We start from the raw sequence: 21,354 nt of genomic DNA, 5'->3' as shown, positions 1-21,354 counted from the left end.
AGTTAATTATTCCATTTAGGATTTCTAAGTGTCCTTTTTGTGATGCATTTCTGACTTAAGTATTTTATTTTATCTGTTTTTAATTAGTAATACTTTTAATGGAGTAGAGAAAGGAAAAACACATGTAATTTGAAAATGTTATGATAAAATTTCTTCTATGTTTTATTCCTATAATAGTATTTATAAGAATAATTAGGGCAATAAGATTATTAAATGAGTATTCAAATATTCAACATAAGTCTGTACTTAGGAACTTCAAAAGAACAGAATCCTATTTATGATAAATTACATTTTTCTGATGATTTTAAGAGAATTGATGTTTAATCATAGTTACTAAAGTCATCTTCTTTTTAATTGGTGTTTCACAAATATTCATATAATTTTATTCCTTTTTTGTACTATTTTTAGAACACATACTATTTTTTCCCATGTTCCTATTACTATTTCTATCACCTAGTTGCTGTTGGAATAAATGCTTCATAAATACTTACCTGCTGTGGTTGAAGTTGTGCTCAACTGTACTTGTCTCTCTGGCTTTGAATTCTGCTAGAAGAGACTTAACAATTTTTCATTACGTTGAAAACAAGCTCTTAATATTCCTCTAAGGCAAGTTGTGAAAATGAGAAAGTGCAGAAAGGGTTCCACAGGGAGATATTATTTTACTTGCCTCTTCCCTTTCCCAAGTAATCAAAAGAAAAAACTGATCTAGAAATGGCATTAGTAGTCTTCATAACATGAGATTAGAAGAAACACCACAGCTAGAGCTCTGATTTCTTTCCTTGGATACTGAAAAGTCCTGCGGTAGGAGGCAAAGAAGGAGGTCAAAAGAAGTACTGAAGTTTTAAAGAAACTTAATACCATCTGCTATACCTAGCCTATGTGTTTTTATGTTTTTATCTTTGTTCAAGACCTCAACTGACTCTTGATATCATGTGATACATGACCTTACTTAAAGAAGACTTTTCGTATGTGCATTATCATTGGATAGAGGAGGGTACGAAAATGATAGATCTTACTTTCTGCAAAGCAATTGTCTCTACATCACTAGCATAAGATGTGGATAGAATGCCAAAGAATGAACTATGCTATCATTAATGTATATCTATGAAAATGTAGATTAACACTAATTAATAAGAAATTAAATTTTCAATATTTTCCCTGGGAACTCCGTTCTAAAGAGACAACTATGAACACTAAATATACACAAGCACTCAGAGACGACAAACCTGTACTAATAGCTCTTAAAATAAATCTTAAATTGGCTTACAAATTGATCTATAGTTATTGTTTTAGGTTGTTAATGCATTTCTAGAAATAATCACCGTTTCTTTATAAAACATAAATCCGGTATGCTTTATGTGTACTTTCTTCACCATTAAAACATGTTTCGTGAAATTTAGAATATAAGAATAAAAGTGTGAGATTAAATCTTTGTTAATAGCTATCAGAAAGACTAGTAAAGATAAGGATGACAATTTTGTAGATAAAAGACATTTTGCTGGGGGGCGCCTAGGTGGCTCAGTCGGTTAAGCGACTGCCTTCGGCTCAGGTCATGATCCTGGAGTCCCAGGATCGAGTCCCACATCAGGCTCCCTGCTCGGCGGGGAGTCTACTTCTCCCTCTGACCCTCCCCCTCTCATGTGCTCTCTCTATGTCATTCTCTCTCTCAAATAAATAAATAAAATCTTAAAAAAAAAGACATTTTGCTGTTATATTTATTTAAGGAAAAAAAGCACTTGATTTTGAGAAGTAGTAAGTGAACATAATTGGCTTTGTGTATGTAGATATATATGATATATTAGGGAAGAGGAGAAATGTATATGTAGCATGAAATATGCAGGAAAAAATTATAAAGAGTTTTCAAAATACATATCATTATTTAATAATACATATTACTGAGATAGTTTTAAAAATAATTTTAAAATGTAATCTCCAAATTAGAGAAAAACTTTTTTACTGTGCAAGTTAATATGCCCTGGGTGAATAGTAGTTCTTATTTCTCATTATGCATCCTCTCAAAAAAGTTACATTTTAGAAAGATATCCCACATTGTTATGCCAAATCTCAGCATTTACTCTAACATGTTCATATTATCTAATTAGCATTGTTAATGTATAACTACTAAAAGCACATCTAATTTGAATGGCCTGAGACCTAATACCAGATGTAGGAGGTTAGTGAAAAGATTCCAAGGTGACTTAGTAGCAATTATATTTCTAAATGTCAGAGTAGCCAATGCTAACATGCTGATTTTAGAACCAGATGTCCCATTATTTCTTACATGATTTTATGAGAAACCAGAAGCTGGAATTCAGAAATGTTAATGAAAACTTATTAATAATCCTTATAATACTCTACATGATGTTATTACTTTTATAATTCTCCCTTTTTCTATAAGTTTGTAATATTTAAAAAAAAGACCTAGGGACGCCTGGGTGGCTCAGTTGGTTAAGTGTCCAACTCTTGACTTCAGCTCAGGTCATGATCTAGGGTTGTGAGATTGAGCTCCACATTAGGCTCTGTCCTCAGTGAGGAGTCTGCTTGAGATTCTCTCTCTTCCTCTCTGCCCCTACCCCCCTCGCTCTCTCTCTCTCTCTCAAATGAATAAATAAAATCTTTTTAAAAAAAGACCTAAAGAAACACTGTGTCTGCAAATTTCAAATGTTTTCTATGCCTAATTGGCCAAATATATTTTAGTGATTTTATAGAAATAAAGAAAGAAAGAAGAAAGAAAGAAAGAAGAAAGAAAGAAAGAAAGAAAAAGTATGAGTATTAAAGAAAAGATTAAGCATATTACCCATGTTCTATTGCTCAAGAATCATTGAAATAAAATGTGAATAGGGATAAATGTCATTAAGGAACATTAGGCTGTCAATACTAACGACTGAGCAAGGTCCTTGTTAACAATTTGTATCATTTCTATAAGTGATGTTATGACAAAAATAATAAATTGGGCCCAGTCTCTCTCATAGGGTTTTTCAATTTCAAAGGCATGCCTACCTCCTTCTTTGACAATGCAAAACACTGCTGCCTTCAGTCATTAAGGTTTTTAGATTTAAACACCAGATCTTATACAACAAGTAAGAGTCAGTTTATTTCATTTATATTCATCAGCTAATGGTGCGGCAGGCAGGGTTCCTGACAACAGAGATCATTTAACATTGCATGTGGGAGATTGTATGTTCAATCCTGGTCTTTCAATACAAAAATTTATGCCATTTTTGGCATGACAATTTGTGATGCTACCAAAAAATAAAGTAACTGTTTACCGAATAGTTGCATTCTATAAAATATATTTGATTGGCATTTCTCTTTCTTCTCAAGATGACATGGGATTCAGAAAGAGAGAAAAAGAAGGTAGAATGGTGAAAGGAAAGGAGAGGGGTTTGCAGAGGAGACAGCAAAGATTGCACCTGATACATATTTATTGCAAATTAAAAGCCACAGCTTTTCTATACTCAATGCCCCCATGAAAAATATCATCAATCACAACGAAGAAACAAAAGACCATCATTGCCCCCCCCCACCCATGGAAATTTCATTTCAGAATATTGATTTGTGATATTCTAACCTGGCTAAGACTGAGCAAAGTCAAAATGTAGTCAGTGTAGAAAAGTTAGTGTCTGTGAATGTGAACTGATGAAGACTAACGGGAAACTTTCGCATGGATGAAAACCAGTAGGATTATCTAGTCATCTCTCATGACAATCCACAATGACAGACTTATTAATTCCCATAACTGGTAAAGATTGCCTGAAAACACAAAAGGAAAGCCAGATCCAGATTACAAATTATATTTTCTGGTTTGGCATAATTATTAGGAGAAATATGTTAAATAGTTAAAATATTATATTTAACTTTAAAATTTAAGGATCAGGAAGCAACTGTACTGTCCCAACATTGTCTGGCTGATAAAGGCAGCTGACAGCATTTCACTTAATTGCTGTTTGGTTGGTGAACTTCAGTTTTCCCTCTGTCAACTTCCCAAATAAATCTTATCCCTTTAGAGTCAATTTATGTTTCCCAGCAGAATGATGCATTTTACCCATTCAGCTACGCTAGCGTTCTCTGAAGCCAGCCAGCAATGATCTCACCTCACCTACAATATAAATCTATCAGTGAATAAACAACATCATTTTTATTTCAATGCCGATGACACACTACATGTCGATTTGGCAGTTAAATAATTTATCTCTCTTTTGGGTGCAATCTGCCAGGCTTATTATAACTCTACTTCTGATATTCATTTCATGTTTCATAGTTCTTTTCCTCACGAGGATGCTTGTCAATCAGTCAAATTGAAATGTCATTCTGACCTTTTATTGGAAACAATTTATTCTTTTTTTCCATTTCATCACAAGCTTTTTTCCATTTTATTCAAACTAAAAGCCTTAATTACTACTATTCAGAGACTTTATACTAATTAACCTTATAAAACTACATGCTCATCAACATTACTGACCCTTTATCTTTCCAGAGGTTATCCAGTTGAGTCTGCCTGAGGATCAGAAACTAAGCATTACAACGGCAACTGTGGGGCAAAGTGCTGTTCTGAGCTGTGCCATTCGGGGGGCACCGAGACCCCCCATCATCTGGCAAAGGAACAATATTATTCTAAATAATTTAGATTTGGAAGACATCAATGTGAGTACATAAATAGATGTTGCTTTATAATTTGTGTGTTTCATGTGATATACTCTAGACTTTGTGAAGTCTGAGCAGCTTAATGAATATCGGATGTAGAGTAGAAGAAGATTATTGGAACATTGTCATATCCACACTAGTGACTGGTAGATGCACTATAGATCGTTTGAAATTATCCAAATCACTTGTGTAGATGTAGTAATCAGGTTATGTAGCCCTGTATTGGTGGGATCATATGAACTTAAACCAATTCTGTCTGATTGTCAGGATTTCTACAATTATCAACAATTAATCTTTATGTATTTGCTATTATGGTTGAGCAACAGCCTAAAGCTTGTGAGGTGTTAGATTGGGTAAAGACAGTTTTTGCTTCAAATACTTCATAGTGTATTAGAAATAATAAACATTAATCAAGCAATAAATGGTTTATTTTTCTAGAATGAAATTGGAATAAATTTCTCCAATCAGGTTCACTCCTAGAGACCCAGAATCTTAAACTTAATTTGAAAGGGTACAGCTTTGAAAATGAAACAGAAACAGGGTATTCATCTGTACCTTTCATGTTATGTGTTCCAAGTGAGGGTTAAAAAGTATACATCATCCTAGATGATGAAAAGACGTAAAAATTGTGTGTTATGGGATGCCCTGGAAATGACGTAGGGCAATCCTTTGTCTTAGTGATTTTGGGATTTTATGATCTCCATGCACATAAATTTCAGTTACTTTTTTATTATTGCTCAAGAAAGCCATCACCTGTTCATTCATTCTTTGTTGTTTCATAAAGAAATCTCCAAAGAAAGCAGCATAAAGAACTCTAAAACACAGGTCCAAGAGAGTCACTCTTATGTATTACATCTTACTAATATTCTTGTTTAATGTCCTCAAATGATTCAAAACAGAAGCTTTCCAATTTTAATTTTTTTATTTAATAATTTTTTTCCTAAATTTGTTTATATATGTGAAAGTTCTTCAGAGAGTATATGGAGAATAATACTTAATTCTTAAGATATCAAGAACACTGTGCATTAGAATAGCTATAATTTTAGCAGTATTCAACAGTCTTTGAGAGACATGGGTTTGCTTATATGTTGTTATGTCTACATTTTATCTTTTATTTTCTACCTTCATTCCTACTATCAAGTTTTCCATGTTATGTCCAGAGGCCCATGTATTCTATGGTGCTGTGGTTTGAATACATGGCCCATGTATTCTATGGTGCTGTGGTTTGAATACCTCAAAATAAGCTCATTTGAATTGTTTCAGTAAGGAAGGGTATGCTATGAGTAATCTGTGGAAAAATTGTAAAAATGGGCACATTCTTTTGCCTGGATCTTGTGTTATTTTGTTTACTTCCTAACTTCTGACTCTCTTCTAGAAACTTGAAATTTCTAAGAAAATGATTATAGATAAGTTAGGTGTCCAAAATATATGTAAGCATGAGATAAATTCTGACATCAATAAATTGATTTTTATTGGATAAAGTTATTTTGGTTACATTTCATAAATTTCATTTTGAAATTTTGAGAATTTCAAAAACATTTTTAAGATTTAAAAAGTTTTGATTTCATTACAAGTCATATTTAAATAAATTGGACAAGCATTCATAACCTATAGTATACGTATAACTTTCAACATTCCAAATGAAACTGCAGGGATATCTTTGAAAGGGATATTTATTTAATTTTCCAGTATACCACTGGTGTTTTCATTTACATGCATTTACCAATAACTAAGGTGTGAAGTAAAAGTTATAAAATATTACTTGTGTTTTGTTTTATACTTAACCTGTTTAAAGTCTGCTATAAAATAAGGACTTCACCATGGAAATAAATTATTTATCTATATCTATTTATCCATCTGTATGTAGACTTTATTATAGTTAATAAGCTAACTATATAGTTTTTATATATATGTATAACTGCATTAAATATAATAAGCTATTGTATAGTCAGCCATATAGTATTATAATACATATATATTATATTATATAGTTTATTACATGTATGTGTGAATATATATATATAGAGAGAGAGAGAGAGAGAGAGAGAGAGAAAGAGAAAGTCAGTACTGTCTCTAGTGGACATCTGATATGTCATCTGATTATTCAACATCTTTTGAACAACCCTTCAAATATTTTGGCAGTGCTTTGGTTCTTTGCTTTCCCAAACTAGAAACCACAGTCTGACTTAATTAGCCTTCTTTGCAGTTAGGGAGCAGATATATGAATAAGGCAAAGACACTGCTGACCCAAGACTTCATTGTGTAAGCAAGAGCAGGGAATCGCAGGTGCTTTACGGAATTCACTCTCCCCATCTGTCCTTCCTGGTGAGTGCTGTGGCAGCAGATCTTACTTGCAAGGACAACAGTGATGAAAGTTCTGGAATTGGTCAGTATTCAGCTTCAATTGGATCTTCATGGGTCAATCTCAATATGGGGCTTGTGCTTTTTTCCTGGCTTCTCATTCCCTAAGGATGACACTCAGTGCTGGATATCCTATGACCTCCCTAATATCTTCATTAAATGGCATTCTTGCTCAAAACTAGCTAGAATGGGTTCTATTGTTTGCCTCTAAGAATGTCGTCTAAATAATTTTATGGGTTTAATAAGTTGAGAAACATCCGTAGTTATATCTTCTTAAAATGTATGTTTATCATTAGATATAGATTTTGGATGTGTTGAAAGATCAAGATGACCTTACTATATTGTAAAATACATTCTTTGTTTATAAGCAAAGAGGACTTTCAAAACTTCCAGATATGAGTCAGTTTTATACCCAAGTATATTGGGTGTAAATTATACCAAAGTATATATTTGTTCCCACAAGAGTGGGTTTAATTCCCATTAAATTATGTAAGGTTAAAATTATAAGTGTTTTTCATGTCAAAGAAATTGATGACAATTTTCAATATTCTTTCTGATTCTTTAATATATATTAGGTAGGATTTAACATATATTTACCTAGGCAACACATAAATGCTTTCTGATTGCAAAAGATTAAAATAATATAAACATTTTTTAAAAGCATAATTACCCCTCCTTTTTTTATATCCACTTATTCCCATTCTTAAGTGCAGAAGAAATCCTGTGAGTACGTTTTTAATCTCCCTCCATGCATTGCAAATACAATTTTATTTATTTAGTAGGATAGATTCATATTAATTCTCATTATGTCACTACTTCATTACCTTATTAGCCCTAAAGACAACTCCATGAAGCAGGGAAGCTTTTTTTAAGCAATGAATCTTACCCTCATTTGCATATGTGGGGATTTATGCTAAGAGCATTGTTCATCCAAGGTTGTTGAAGGAATACGTGGTAGTGCTGGAATGTTTATATGGCATGACTGACTTCAGTTCTTGAGCTTCACCGCTGCATGGAAGTGAGATGGTCTGTCATTTTCTGCTACCCTTTGCAAAATGTATCCCAAATAATTCTGGCCCCTATCCATTACTAATAGGTTTTATAGTCTGTGCTATTATGTGTAGGGCTGATTGATATTCACTTGATGTTAGAAGCCTTTCATTTGGCCTATCTTCTGTTTTGGACCCAATGAATAAAAGAACACCACTGAACTACTGGAAGCAGTGACACAGTGGTTTGCAAAATGGGCTGGGGATTCAGACTGTCTGGATTCCAATTAATATTCAGTCTCTTGGGAGTGATATGTCCTCAAGGTATTTAACTGCCCTATGCCCAGCTTCCTTATCTGTAAATTGAAGATAACAGTAGAATGAACTCATTTTTGCATGAGAACTAATGAGATAAAGTATTTTTAAACTGGTAATACTCTATGTCACAGGGTAAATGTTCTTTGCTTTTTCTTCTCTCTTGTCCTCCTCCTCTTCCTTTTTCTTCTCTTCTTCCTAATATAGGTTTCAACAGCCCAGAAATACTCAACCTGCCTAAAACAACAGGAATTCAATGTTAGGACACATATGGTAGTAAGAGAGTTTGGGAACTAACAGGAAATGCCCCCACCAAATTTGTTCCAGTTGTAGTCACTGAAACTGGAAGGTTTTTTTTTTTTTTTTTTTCTATTCAATGCAGCTTTAGGAATTATACTGACTTAACTTCCTATTAGCAATCTTGTATTAATCTCTGCTCTGAAAATATGCCATTAAATCCACTTGGCTACTATACATTCATATATTTTCCATCGTATATGTGTCTTCAGTCCTTTTTCTGCCTAAGTTCCTGCAATAGATAATTGCTTTACTTTGATCTTTCTGCTTTGGGTGCAACTTGGCACACAAACTACAATTCTGGCATTATTATGATTGAGCCTGAGTCCTAATCCTGGTCCGATGAGCTATGACCAGGGAATGCAGATGAGGAGCTTTGAGGTTTAGAACATGACTCTCCTGTTGACCTTGCTTCTCTCGAGCTGGTTCTTAGATTCCAATCCTAGTTTTGCCACTTATTAGCTATGCAATCACAATGAATTGATTGAAGCAATTTAAGTTACAGTCTCTTCATCTGTAAAAGGAGGGATTGTCATAAGATTCAATGGTGCATACCAGATTGAACATAAAATATAAGTTATTTATTTTATGACTATCAGTAGTTTGATTCAATATGGCATGTTGATCATGCTTAATAACAAATGTAAAGCCCTATGAAAATATTATTTTGAAATAACCTGATGTAATTTATATTATTATGACTTTCAACAACTTTAAAGGTAGACTTGCTAGATAAAATGCAGAACTCACAGATACATTTGGATTTCAGATATACAATAAATATTTTTTTCACTATAGGTATGTACCAAATATTGCATGGGATATACTTCATATAAGAATCATTCTTGTCTGTCTGAAATTTAACTTTAGTTAGGTGCTGCATTTTATTTACTGTGTCTGGCATTCTCCTAACATGAAAGTCAAGTTGGCTTAAATACTGCATGAAACCGTTTTCTTACAAATGATACTGTGGCTTACATCACTGAGATTAAAAGTTGGAACTGTTAAAAGTTCATGTGAATTTAATACATTGGCTTTGTAGATTCCTTATTTTTTTCCCATCTTAACATTCATTCTGTGATTTTTGTTTCTTTTACATCTGTCTAACCTGTTAGTAATTGTGCCTTGCATTTAGAAGAGACTAGGAAAAACATGGATTAAATTCACAGGAGTTTATTCTTTCATAAAATATACCTTCCATAGCTGGCATGATTGCTCCATGAAGCATCTGGACCTCAATCTTCTATCTTCTTTTCTGGCATTCCAAGAGCTTGGCTTTTATCGTTAAGGTCATCTCAGGGATCAAGAGGGCTGTTGGAGCTCCAGCCACCAATCTATATTCCATCATTCTACAGTCCAGAGCCACAGCAGTACAAAGCAGGTAAAAGATAAAGGAACTTATTCCTGGAAGTCCCGCAACCTTTTATGGGTCACCGATGAGCAATAACTGCAATAACTGTACTAGGGAGACTAAATACCACTGTTTAGCTAGGCATACTGCTCAGCCTTCTGTTACAAAGGAGGAGCAGGAGAGCAATCTCTACTTCTCTATCCATGGCCATCTAAGAGGATAGAAGACGTTCTACTTTTTTCTTTATACTTTTATTTTGTTTTGTTTTTCAGCATTGATTAAATATGATTATCCATCTGAATTCAAATCTGAGCACCTCTGCACACCACCTCTATTCCTTTGGTAGTTTTATCAGTCCTCATCTTATTTCTTTGATTGTGAATTTTGCATTTATAGGCCTCTCATTAAATATTCTACTAGGTTTTATTTATTTACTTATTTTTCATTCAATCTAATGATTTTTTTCTGATCATTCTTTTTTTTAATTTATTTAAATTCAATTAATTAATATATAGTGTATTATTAGTTTCAGAGATAAGAGTTCAGTGATTCAGCAGTTTCTCTGATCATTCTTAAGATAGTTCTATCCTGGGATGCCTGGGTGGCTCAGCTGGTTAGGTGTCTGCCTTCATCTCAGGTCATGATCCCAGTGTCCTAAGATCAAGCCCCTCACGGGCTCCCTGCTTGTGCTTTCTCTCTCTCTCTGACAAATAAATAAATAAAATCATAAAAAAAAGAAAAAAGAAAAAAGAAAAAAGATAGTTCTATCCCTCTGGCTTATCTGAAGCAATTCTCACCATGTACAGTTAATATCCACTTAAAGCAAAGCATTCTCTTAAAAAATGATAAATAAACATAGACAATAAACCAGTTGAAATAATCACTTTAATTCAAATCAAAATCCAATTGCAGGTGTGGCAGTGTGCATATTAGTTTTTTTTTTTTTTTTTTTTTTTTTAATTTTTTTATTCTTATGTTAATCCCCTTACATTACAACATTAGTTTTAGATGAAGTGTTCCATGATTCATTGTTTGTGCACAACACCCAGTGCTCCATGCAGAATGTGCCCTCCTAAATACCCACCACCAGGCTAACCCATCCTCCCACCCCCCTCCCCTCTAGAACCCTGTCTGTTTTTCAGAGTCCATCGTCTCTCATGGTTCGTCTACCCCTCCGATTTCCCCCGCTTCATTCTTCCCCTCCTGCTACCTTCTTCTTCTTCTTCTTCTTTTTTTTTTTTCTTAACATATATTGCATTATTTGTTTCAGAGGTACAGATCTGAGATTCAACAGTCTTGCACAATTCACAGCGCTTACCAGAGCACATACACTCCCCAGTGTCTATCACCCAGTCACCCCATCCCTCCCACCCCACCCCCCACTCCAACAACACTCAGTTTGTTTCCTGCGATTAAGAATTCCTCATATCAGTGAGATCATATGATACATGTCTTTCTCTGTTTGACTTATTTCACTCAACATAATACCCTCCAGTTCCATCCACGTTGTTGCAAATGGCAATATCTCATTCCTTTTGATGGCTGCATAATATTCCATTGTATATATATACCACATCTTCTTTATCCATTCATCTGTCGATGGACATCTTGGCTCTTTCCACAGTTTGGCTATTGTGGACATTGCTGCTATAAACATCGGGGTGCACGTACCCCTTCGGATCCCTACTTTTGTATCTTTGGGGTAAATACCCAGTAGTGCAATTGCTGGATCATATGGTAGCTCTATTTTCAACTTTTTGAGGAACCTCCATACAGTTTTCCAGAGTGGCTGCACCAGTTTGCATTCCCACCAACAGTGTAGGAGGGTTCCCCTTTCTCCGCATCCCCGCCAACATCTGTCGTTTCCTGACTTGTTAATTTTAGCCATTCTGACTGGTGTGAGGTGATACCTCATTGAGGTTTTGATTTGGATTTCCCTGATGCCGAGCGATATTGAGCACTTTTTCATGTGTCTGTTGGCCATTTGGATGTCTTCTTTGGAAAAATGTCTGTTCATGTCTTCTGCCCATTTCTTAATTGGATTCTTTGTTCTTTGGGTGTTGAGTTTGATGAGTTCTTTATAGATTTTGGATACTAGCCCTTTATCTGATATGTCATTTGCAAATATCTTCTCCCATTCTGTCGGTTGTCTTTTGGTTTTCTTAACTGTTTCCTTTGCTTTGCAAAAGCTTTTTATCTTGATGAAGTCCCAATAGTTCATTTTTGCCCTTGCTTCCCTTGCCTTTGGCGATGTTTCTAGGAAGAAGTTGCTTCGGCTGAGGTCAAAGAGGTTGTTGCCTGTGTTCTCCTTTAGGATTTTGATGGACTCCTGTCTCACATTGAGGTCTTTCAGCCATTTGGAGTCTATTTTTGTGTGTGGTGTAAGGAAGTGGTCCAGTTTCATTCTTCTGCATGTGTCTATCCAATTTTCCCAACACCATTTGTTGAAGAGACTGTCTTTGTTCCATTGGACATTCTTTCCTGCTTTGTCGAAGATTAGTTGACCATAGAGTTGAGGGTCCATTTCTGGGCTCTCTATTCTGTTCCATTGATCTATGTGTCTGTTTTTGTGCCAGTACCATGCTGTCTTGATGATGACAGCTTTGTAATAGAGCTTGAAGTCCGGAATTGTGATGCCACCGGCTTTGCTTTTCTTTTTCAATATTCCTCTGGCTATGCAGGGTCTTTTCTGGTTCCATACAAATTTTAGGATTCTTTGTTCCATTTCTTTGAAAAAAATGGATGGTATTTTGATGGGGATTGCATTGAATGTGTAGATTGCTCTAGGTAGCATTGACATCTTCACAATATTTGTTCTTCCAATCCATGAGCATGGAACGTTTTTCCATTTCTTTGTGTCTTCCTCAATTTCTTTCATGAGTATTTTATAGTTTTCTGAGTAAAGATCCTTTGTCTCTTTGGTTAGATTTATTCCTAGGTATCTTATGGTTTTGGGTGCAATTGTAAATGGGATCGACTCCTTAATTTCTCTTTCTTCTGTCTTGTTGTTGGTGTATAGGAATGCCACTGACTTCTGTGCATTGATTTTATATCCTGCCACGTTACTGAATTCCTGTATGAGTTCTAGCAGTTTTGGGGTGGAGTCTTTTGGGTTTTCCACATAAAGTATCATATCATCTGCAAAGAGTGAGAGTTTGACTTCTTCTTTGCCAATTTGGATGCCTTTGATTTCTTTTTGTTGTCTGATTGCTGTGGCTAGGACTTCCAATACTATGTTGAATAGCAGTGGTGATAGTGGACATCCCTGCCGCGTTCCTGACCTTAGGGGGAAAGCTCTCAGTTTTTCCCCATTGAGAATAATATTTGCTGTAGGTTTTTCATAGATGGCTTTTATGATATTGAGGTATGTACCCTCTATCCCTATACTCTGAAGAGTTTTGATCAAGAAAGGATGCTGTACTTTGTCAAAAGCTTTTTCTGCATCTATTGAGAGGATCATATGATTCTTGTTCTTTCCTTTGTTAATGTACTGTATCACATTGATTGATTTGCGGATGTTGAACCAACCTTGCAGCCCAGGGATAAATCCCACTTGGTCATGGTGAATAATCCTTTTAATGTACTGTTGGATCCTATTGGCTAGTATTTTGGTGAGAATTTTTGCATCCATGTTCATCAGGGATATTGGTCTGTAATTCTCCTTTTTGATGGGGTCTTTGTCTGGTTTTGGGATCAAGGTAATGCTGGCTTCATAAAACGAGTTTGGAAGTTTTCCTTCCATTTCTATTTTTTGGAACAGTTTCAGAAGAATAGGTATTAATTCTTCTTGAAATGTTTGGTAGAATTCCCCAGGGAAGCCATCTGGCCCTGGGCTTTTGTTTTTTGGGAGATTTTTGATGACTGCTTCAATTTCCTTAGTGGTTATAGGTCTGTTCAGGTTTTCTATTTCATCCTGGTTCAGTTTTGGTAGTTGATACATCTCTAGGAATGCATCCATCTCTTCCAGGTTATCTAATTTGCTGGCATAGAGTTGCTCATAATATGTTCTTATAATTGTTTGTATTTCTTTGGTGTTGGTTGTGATCTCTCCTCTTTCATTCATGATTTTGTTGATTTGGGTCATTTCTCTTCTCTTTTTGATAAGTCTGGCCAGGGGTTTATCAATCTTGTTAATTCTTTCAAAGAACCAGCTCCTAGTTTCGTTGATCTGTTCTACTGTTCTTTTAGTTTCTATTTCATTGATTTCTGCTCTGATCTTTATGATTTCTCTTCTCCTGCTGGGTTTAGGCTTTATTTGCTGTTCTTTCTCCAGCTCCTTTAGGTGTAGGGTTAGGTTGTGTACTTGAGACCTTTCTTGTTTCTTGAGAAAGGCTTGTATTGCTATATACTTTCCTCTTAGGACTGCCTTTGCTGCATCCCAAAGATTTTGAACAGTTGTGTTTTCATTTTCATTGGTTTCCATGTATTTTTTTAATTCTTCTTTAATTTCCTGGTTGACCCATTCATTCTTCAGTAGGATGCTCTTTAGCCTCCATGTATTTGAGTTCTTTCCGACTTTCCTCTTGGGATTGAGTTCTAGTTTCAAAGCATTGTGGTCTGAAAATAGGCAGGGAATGATCCCAATCTTTTGGTACCGGTTGAGACCTGATTTATGACCTAGGATGTGATCGATTCTGGAGAATGTTCCATGGGCACTAGAGAAGAATGTGTATTCCGTTGCTTTGGGGTGGAATGTTCTGAATATGTCTGTGAAGTCCATTTGGTCCAGTGTGTCATTTAAAGTCTTTATTTCCTTGTTGATCTTTTGCTTAGATGATCTGTCCATTTCAGTGAGGGGGATGTTAAAGTCCCCCACTATTATTGTATTGTTGTTGATGTGTTTCTTTGCTTTTGTTATTAATTGCCTTATATAATTGGCTGCTCCCATGTTAGGGGCATAGATATTTACAATTGTTAGATCTTCTTGTTGGATAGATCCTTTAAGTATGATATAGTGTCCTTCCTCATCTCTTATTACAGTCTTTGGTTTAAAATCTAATTTGTCTGATATAAGGATTGCCACCCCAGCTTTCTTTTGGTGTCCATTAGCATGGTAAATGGTTTTCCACCCCCTCACTTTCAATCTGGGGGTGTCTTTGGGTCTAAAATGAGTCTCTTGCAGACAGCATATCGATGGATCTTGTTTTTTAATCCAGTCTGTTAGCCTGTGTCTTTTGATTGGGGCATTTAGCCCATTTACATTCAAGGTAACTATTGAAAGATAGGAATTTAGTGCCATTGTATTGCCTGTAAGGTGACTGTTACCGTATATTGTCTGTGTTCCTTTCTGGTCTATGTTGCTTTTAGGGTCTCTCTTTGCTTAGAGGACCCCTTTCAAGATTTCCTGTAGGGCTGGTTTTGTGTTTGCAAATTCCTTTAGTTTTTGTTTGTCCTGGAAGCTTTTTATCTCTCCTTCAATTTTCAATGACAGCCTAGCTGGATAGAGTGTTCTTGGCTGCATATTTTTCTCATTTAGTGCTCTGAATATATCCTGCCAGTCCTTTCTGGCCTGCCAGGTCTCTGTGGATAGGTCTGTTGCCAATCTAATGTTTCTACCATTGTAGGTTACATATCTCTTCTCCCGAGCTGCTTTCAGGATTTTCTCTTTGTCTCTGAGACTCGTAAGTTTTACTATTAGATGTCGGGGAGTTGACCTATTTTTATTGATTTTGAGAGGGGTTCTCTGTGCTTCCTGGATTTTCATGCCTGTTTCTTTCCCCAAATTAAGGAAGTTCTCTGCTATAATTTGCTCCATTATACCTTCTGCCCCTCTCTCTCTTTCTTCTTCTTCTGGGATCCCAATTATTCTAATGTTGTTTCGTCTTATGGTATCGCTTATCTCTCGAATTCTGCCCTCATGATCCAGTAGTTGTTTATCTCTCTTTTTCTCAGCTTCTTTATTTTCCAGCATTTCATCTTCTATATTACTGATTCTCTCTTCTGCCTCATTTATTCTAGCAGTTAGCGCCCCCAATTTTGATTGCACCTCATTAATAGCCTTTTTGATTTCTACTTGGTTGGATTTTAGCTCTTTTACTTCTCCAGAAAGAGTTTCTCTAATAACTTCCATATTTTTTTCAAGCCCAGCTAGTATCTTTAAAGTGATGATTCTGAACTCTAGATCTGACATCGTACTAATGTCCGTATTGAGTAGGTCCCTGGCAGTCGGTACTGCCTCTTGTTCTTTTTGTTGAGGTGATTTTTTCCGTCTCGTCATTTTGTGCAGAGGAGAATAGATTAATGAGAGAACAAAATGCTAGCAGAGTAACCACGTCCCCAGAAAATATACTCTAAACAAATCAGAAAAGACCTGAAGCAGTGGGATAAGAAGGGGAAAGAGAGAAAAAAGAAAAAGAAAAAAAAAAGAAAAAGATAAAGATAAAAACAAAAACAAACAAAACAAAACAACAACAACAAAAGAAAAACCAGAATGTGATCAAATATGATCTATATGGTATATAGATCAGTGCCACACACTAGATTTGGGGTGTGTTTTGGTCTTTTAGAAGAAAGTGTCTCCCAAAATTTTAAAGAAAGAAAAAGATATATGTACAAAAATAAGGGTTGATATGATGAAGGGATAGAAAATGACTGTAAAAATGGAAATTATAAAAAATTTTATAAAAGGAATTGATAAGAAGTTGTTTGAAAAAGAAAGAAGAAGATTTAAAAAAAGAAAAAAGAAAAAGAAAAAAAAAGGGAGAGGATGTGATCAGGCAGGGGAATAGAAAACACCATATACTAGAGATTTAGGGTATATTTTAATCTGTTAGAAGAAACTATCTCAAAATTTTAAAGAGAGAACAACTTATATATATAAGCCAAAAATATGGGTAACTACTATGAAGGGATAGAATATGACTCTAAAAATGAAAAATAAAAATTTTTTTTTTTAAAAAAAGGGATTGATAAGATGTTGTTTGAAAAAGGGAAAAAGAAAAATTCAAAAAGAAATAAAAAGACAAAAAGACAGTTAAAAAAAAAATTAACTTTAAAAGACTAAGGAATCATGGTAAAAAAGCCGTGAATTCTATGTGCATTATTCCCCTAGCGCTGGAGTTCTGCCGTTCTCATTGATCGGTAAACTTGGTCTTGGCTGGCTGTTCTCGCTGATCTTCTGGGGAGGGGCCTGTTGCCGTGGTTTCCAAATGTCTCTGCCGGAGGCGGAATTGCCCCGCCCTTGCCCCCTCCCGGCTAAGTCATCTGCTCGGGTTTGCTCTCCGGGGCTTTTGTTCCCTGCGAGCTTTCCGTACAGCTTTGGAGGCGGAGCGTGAAAATGGCGGCCTCCCAATCTCCGCCTCGGAGGAGCCGAGAACTCGGGGCCCCGCTCCTCATTGAGCCCCCAGAGAAAAGCCGTCAGTCACTCCCGTCTCCCCGGTCTCCGGCTGCACTCCATGCTCAACCGGCCTGTGACCGCGCGTTTCTATCTCTGGCACCCGACCCCGGGTGGAGTCTCCAAACCCAGCAGATCCCTGCGGTGCGCTCCCGCGCGGCTCCTCCCGGGGGAGGAAGGTGAGTCTCCCCGGATCTGCCGCTTGTTGGGTCCCTGCTGGAGGAGCAGTGGCCCGGCTGTGCCACGGATCACGGGTTATGGCCACCCCGAGCTGAGAGCCCGCACCTGGGCTCCGCCTCTGCAGCCGGCTTCCCTGCTCCGATACCTGGGAGCTCTGCCGCCCTCAGGCACCCCCGGTCCTTCTGTGACCCCGAGGGTCCTGAGACCACACTGTCCCGGAGGGTTCCACCCCCCGCTTAGCCACCAGAGTGACGTCCCTGGGCGGAGCCGACTTCTAAAAGTTCCGATTTTGTGCTCCGCGGCTCTATCACTTGCCAGAAGCGGCCGACGGAGGCCCCTCCCCCGCCGTCTATCCTCCCGAATATCGCCTCGGATTCACTTCTCCGCACGTCCTACCTTCCAGAAAGTGGTCGCTTTTCTGTTCAGAAAGTTGTTGCTCTTCTTTTCTTTGATCTCCTGTTGGGTTTGTAGGTGTTCAGAATGGTTTGATCCCTATCCAGCTGAATTCCTGAGAGGAGACGAAATCCAGGTCTCCTACTCCTCCGCCATCTTGCTCCGCCCCCCCAGTTTTTGTTTGTTTTTAATGCTAGATCTCCTCATAAGTATGTAGCTGGCAAGATGAACACTGGGAGATAACATATCACAGCATAATAAAAAATTAATCAAAATTAAAAACTTTAATAAAATAGTTTTATTTTATTGTATTTTTATTTTAACATGTCTGCATTTTTAAAGCCATTGAATGCTTAATATAGAATACTATACCTTATTCTGATTAAAAAAAAATGATTCAGAATATGTACTGAACTTCAAATTTAGAAGTCAAATCCCCAAGTCATGCTTAGTTCCCAAAGACTGAAAGAAGTGATTTTAGCAGTAGAGAATTCTGACTCCATTACTCAGTTTTAATACTTACGGCAGTGTAAAGATACAGCTTTTTCCCTTAAATCTATGAATTTTAAAGTTCTCATATATACAAAAGGGACATTTTTAACCTTTAGGCTATTCTTTGATAACCCAAATTATGTTCACCAATAAGAACAATTTTGTTAGCAAGATTTCATTTTAACTTTTTAGAAACCTATAGTGTTCTATTTTAATCTGGAACCTATTGGAGTATAACATCAAAACTAGTTATTAAAAAGGAAGTTATTGACTTTTCTCTTTGCTAGACTATAAACAATCCATTTCTTTTATCCCCTTAACGAAAAATGTAGACATTTAATGTTTGTAATATAATACATCATTCACCATGTAATTTTTATCACTAATTTATTTTTAATATAAGCCTGAGGCCACTGTGGCTCTTAAAATCCAGGGGAATTGGAGAATATTTACAATTCGAAATCTTCTAAGCCAAAGAAAGCAAGGAGCATTGGCAAAGCTAAAGATGTTGGATTTCTTCCACAAATACCAAATATGCAGCATGCATTCATTTTCCACCTATATAATTGTTAAATGGGTGAAATTACATGTGATCATAAACATTGCCTAAGAGCATGCTGCTTTAAAATGAATATTATTCCTAAATTACTTTGTTCTGATTATATAATGGAACACTGAATATTACAATTCACTTCTTAAGAAAGTATTAAAATCAGTAATTTAAAAAATATTTTAAAATATCTTTGGCCATATTTTTTTGGAACTTACTCTTGCAAATAGCAATATATAAAAATGAAATGCTCATGTGTGGATTGGTGAATGAAATATTCACATACTAGTTTGTATGTGGTAGGTTATGTATTTTTTTTATTTTTAAAATTTCAGGTTCAGTTTTCAAAGTTGTGACATCATGTTATTTTAATAAGTTTATGAATAATATTAACACAGAAACATGACTACTATGACATTCTTTTTTTCTCAATAAAAACTTTTGCTAAATATCGATATAGATTCATTCTTAAATTGATGAAGCTATTTTTTTTCATCATATGTCTGAACCCATGGTTTCAACTACTATATTTAAGCTACATTCTAAGTTATAATTCTATTGAAAATTTCTCTCCTCTTTCTCTCTTTCTTTTTTTTTGTTTTTTGTTTTTTGTTTTTTGTTTGAATGTGTGAAATCTGATGAAAGAAAGATGTTGGGGTTCAGAGCTGATGTCCAAGAAAGGATTCTTGAAACATCTTTGGAGCAAAAAGGTGGTTTTATTAAAGGACAGGGACAGGACCCGTGGGCAGAAAGACTGCACTGGGGTCATGGAGGAGTGGCTGAGTAAATACTTTCAAGTTGGGAGGGGGTTAGGGATAGCGTAAGTCTCTAAGGAATTTTGGAAGCAAGGTTTCCAGGACCTTGAAGGGGCTAGCTATTGTTGGGAAAAGGTCATTTATTACTGTCTAGTAAAACCATAGTCATGAGACCCTTCAGATGTATATCGGTGGGCCATATGCTTGGGGGCTGATTGCCATCATGTATTTTGAGGGGTAGAGATAAAGGAAGTCTCCAAAGGAATTTTTATATGTTAGACTTACAGGATTCTGTGGGTTGTGCTAGGATTGCCTCTGCCCTTAATGAAGTATTAACAGCAGCTGAGCTCTAAGAGGAATGTCACTCTGCCTGTTTCAAGGACTTGTCAGTGGGCTCTAAATAGTAAGGAAATTTAATTCTTCTTTTGCCTCTGTTTCCCACATCAAAATCCAGACCAATTATCTTTATCCTCAAACCTGCAACATTTGCAGTGTTTCCTATTCCATGTCAATGTAGCCAGAAAACTGAGTCCTGCTCAAGTTCTCTCTCAATTTGTCCCTCAAATCTGATCTGTTACAAAACCTTGTGAATTTAACTTTTTAAATTTATCTTAAATCTCTTCTGTCATCTCATTTCCACTATGGCTGCCTTAGTTTAAGTTTATAATTTCTCACCTTCAAACTTGATCCTTTCCTACTGAGACTGCCCCTCCATTTAAACCTGCACTTCATATTACAGGCAGACAGCTCCTCATAAAATTTACATTTGGCCATTTTGCATTCCTCTTTAAAACCCTTTAATGGCTGTTTGTAGCTTTCATGAAAAAAAGAAAAAGATTCAAATTATTTAGCTTATTCTGGAAAGTCTATTTCTTTATTAATTCTTCATACTATTCATACATATTCATTCTTTCCTACAACCCCTCCAAAACACTAGCTGCTTTCTGACTATTAGGTTGTGTTGTTATTACCATTCTCAAACACATTCTTCTCTCTACTGGAAAACCTTCCCTTGTCTTTTTAATTTACCTAAATCCAATGAATTCTTTACAAATAGATAAATGCTTCTTATGCCTAAATTTGACTTTTTTTTTTCAAGTTCTTTGTCTAGCAATTACCATACTTGTTGCATATAATAGAACTATTAACATTCTTGCCTTTCTTCTCTAGACTAGAAACTCTGAGCTCAAGGACCTTTACATATTCAACTTTGGATTATGATGTTAGCCTTGTACTGACACCTAGGAGATAATAAAATTCAAATGTGCAAATAACAAATGACATAGTGATATTCCTAATATTCATAATTATGCATTATTGAGTTTATTTGTATACTTTTTATATTCAATATATTGCTAGAGACTTTATTTACTTCCTGTAGCTACATGCAGGGTTATCAATCAACTGATGTTTATTGGCAGTCAATCATTTAAGCCTAACATGCCTCAACAATTTCTGGATTCCATTTCTTTAATAACATTTCTCATTAAGCATATTGATTTTTTACTATAGTTTCAATTTAATCTCCTATCATATGCAATAAGGGGGGGAGAAAAAGATGAGGGGCAACACATATTTGGTCATTATTTAATCTTCATGTATTCAACAAATATTGATTTAACTGGTACGCTTTTCCAGGCACTCAGTTAAATGCTGAGGATATACCTATAAGAGACACCATTCCAGTCTTGAAA

The 21,354-nt window shown here is 35.8% G+C and overlaps 1 protein-coding gene across 3 annotated transcripts in view; it reads left to right on the top strand.

Moving 5' to 3' along the window:
* The window catches only part of FSTL5 (follistatin like 5), a 691,608-nt gene that overhangs the window by 427,917 nt on the left and 242,337 nt on the right, over positions 1-21,354 (top strand). For all 3 annotated transcript variants that reach the window (XM_045879364.2, XM_045879363.2, XM_045879362.2), the window contains exon 6: positions 4,478-4,644. In XM_045879364.2, the coding sequence (XP_045735320.1) occupies positions 4,478-4,644 (167 nt within the window). The remainder of the gene's footprint in view (positions 1-4,477; positions 4,645-21,354) is intronic.

Source organism: Mirounga angustirostris, unplaced genomic scaffold (assembly GCF_029215605.1).
Source record: "Mirounga angustirostris isolate CCGP_5_RB_7025 unplaced genomic scaffold, mMirAng1.0.hap1 SCAF_2, whole genome shotgun sequence".
In the NCBI taxonomy this organism is placed as follows: Eukaryota; Metazoa; Chordata; class Mammalia; order Carnivora; family Phocidae; genus Mirounga; species Mirounga angustirostris.
Note: the sequence above shows the minus strand (reverse complement) of the source record. Positions and strands in the feature narration are given on the sequence as shown.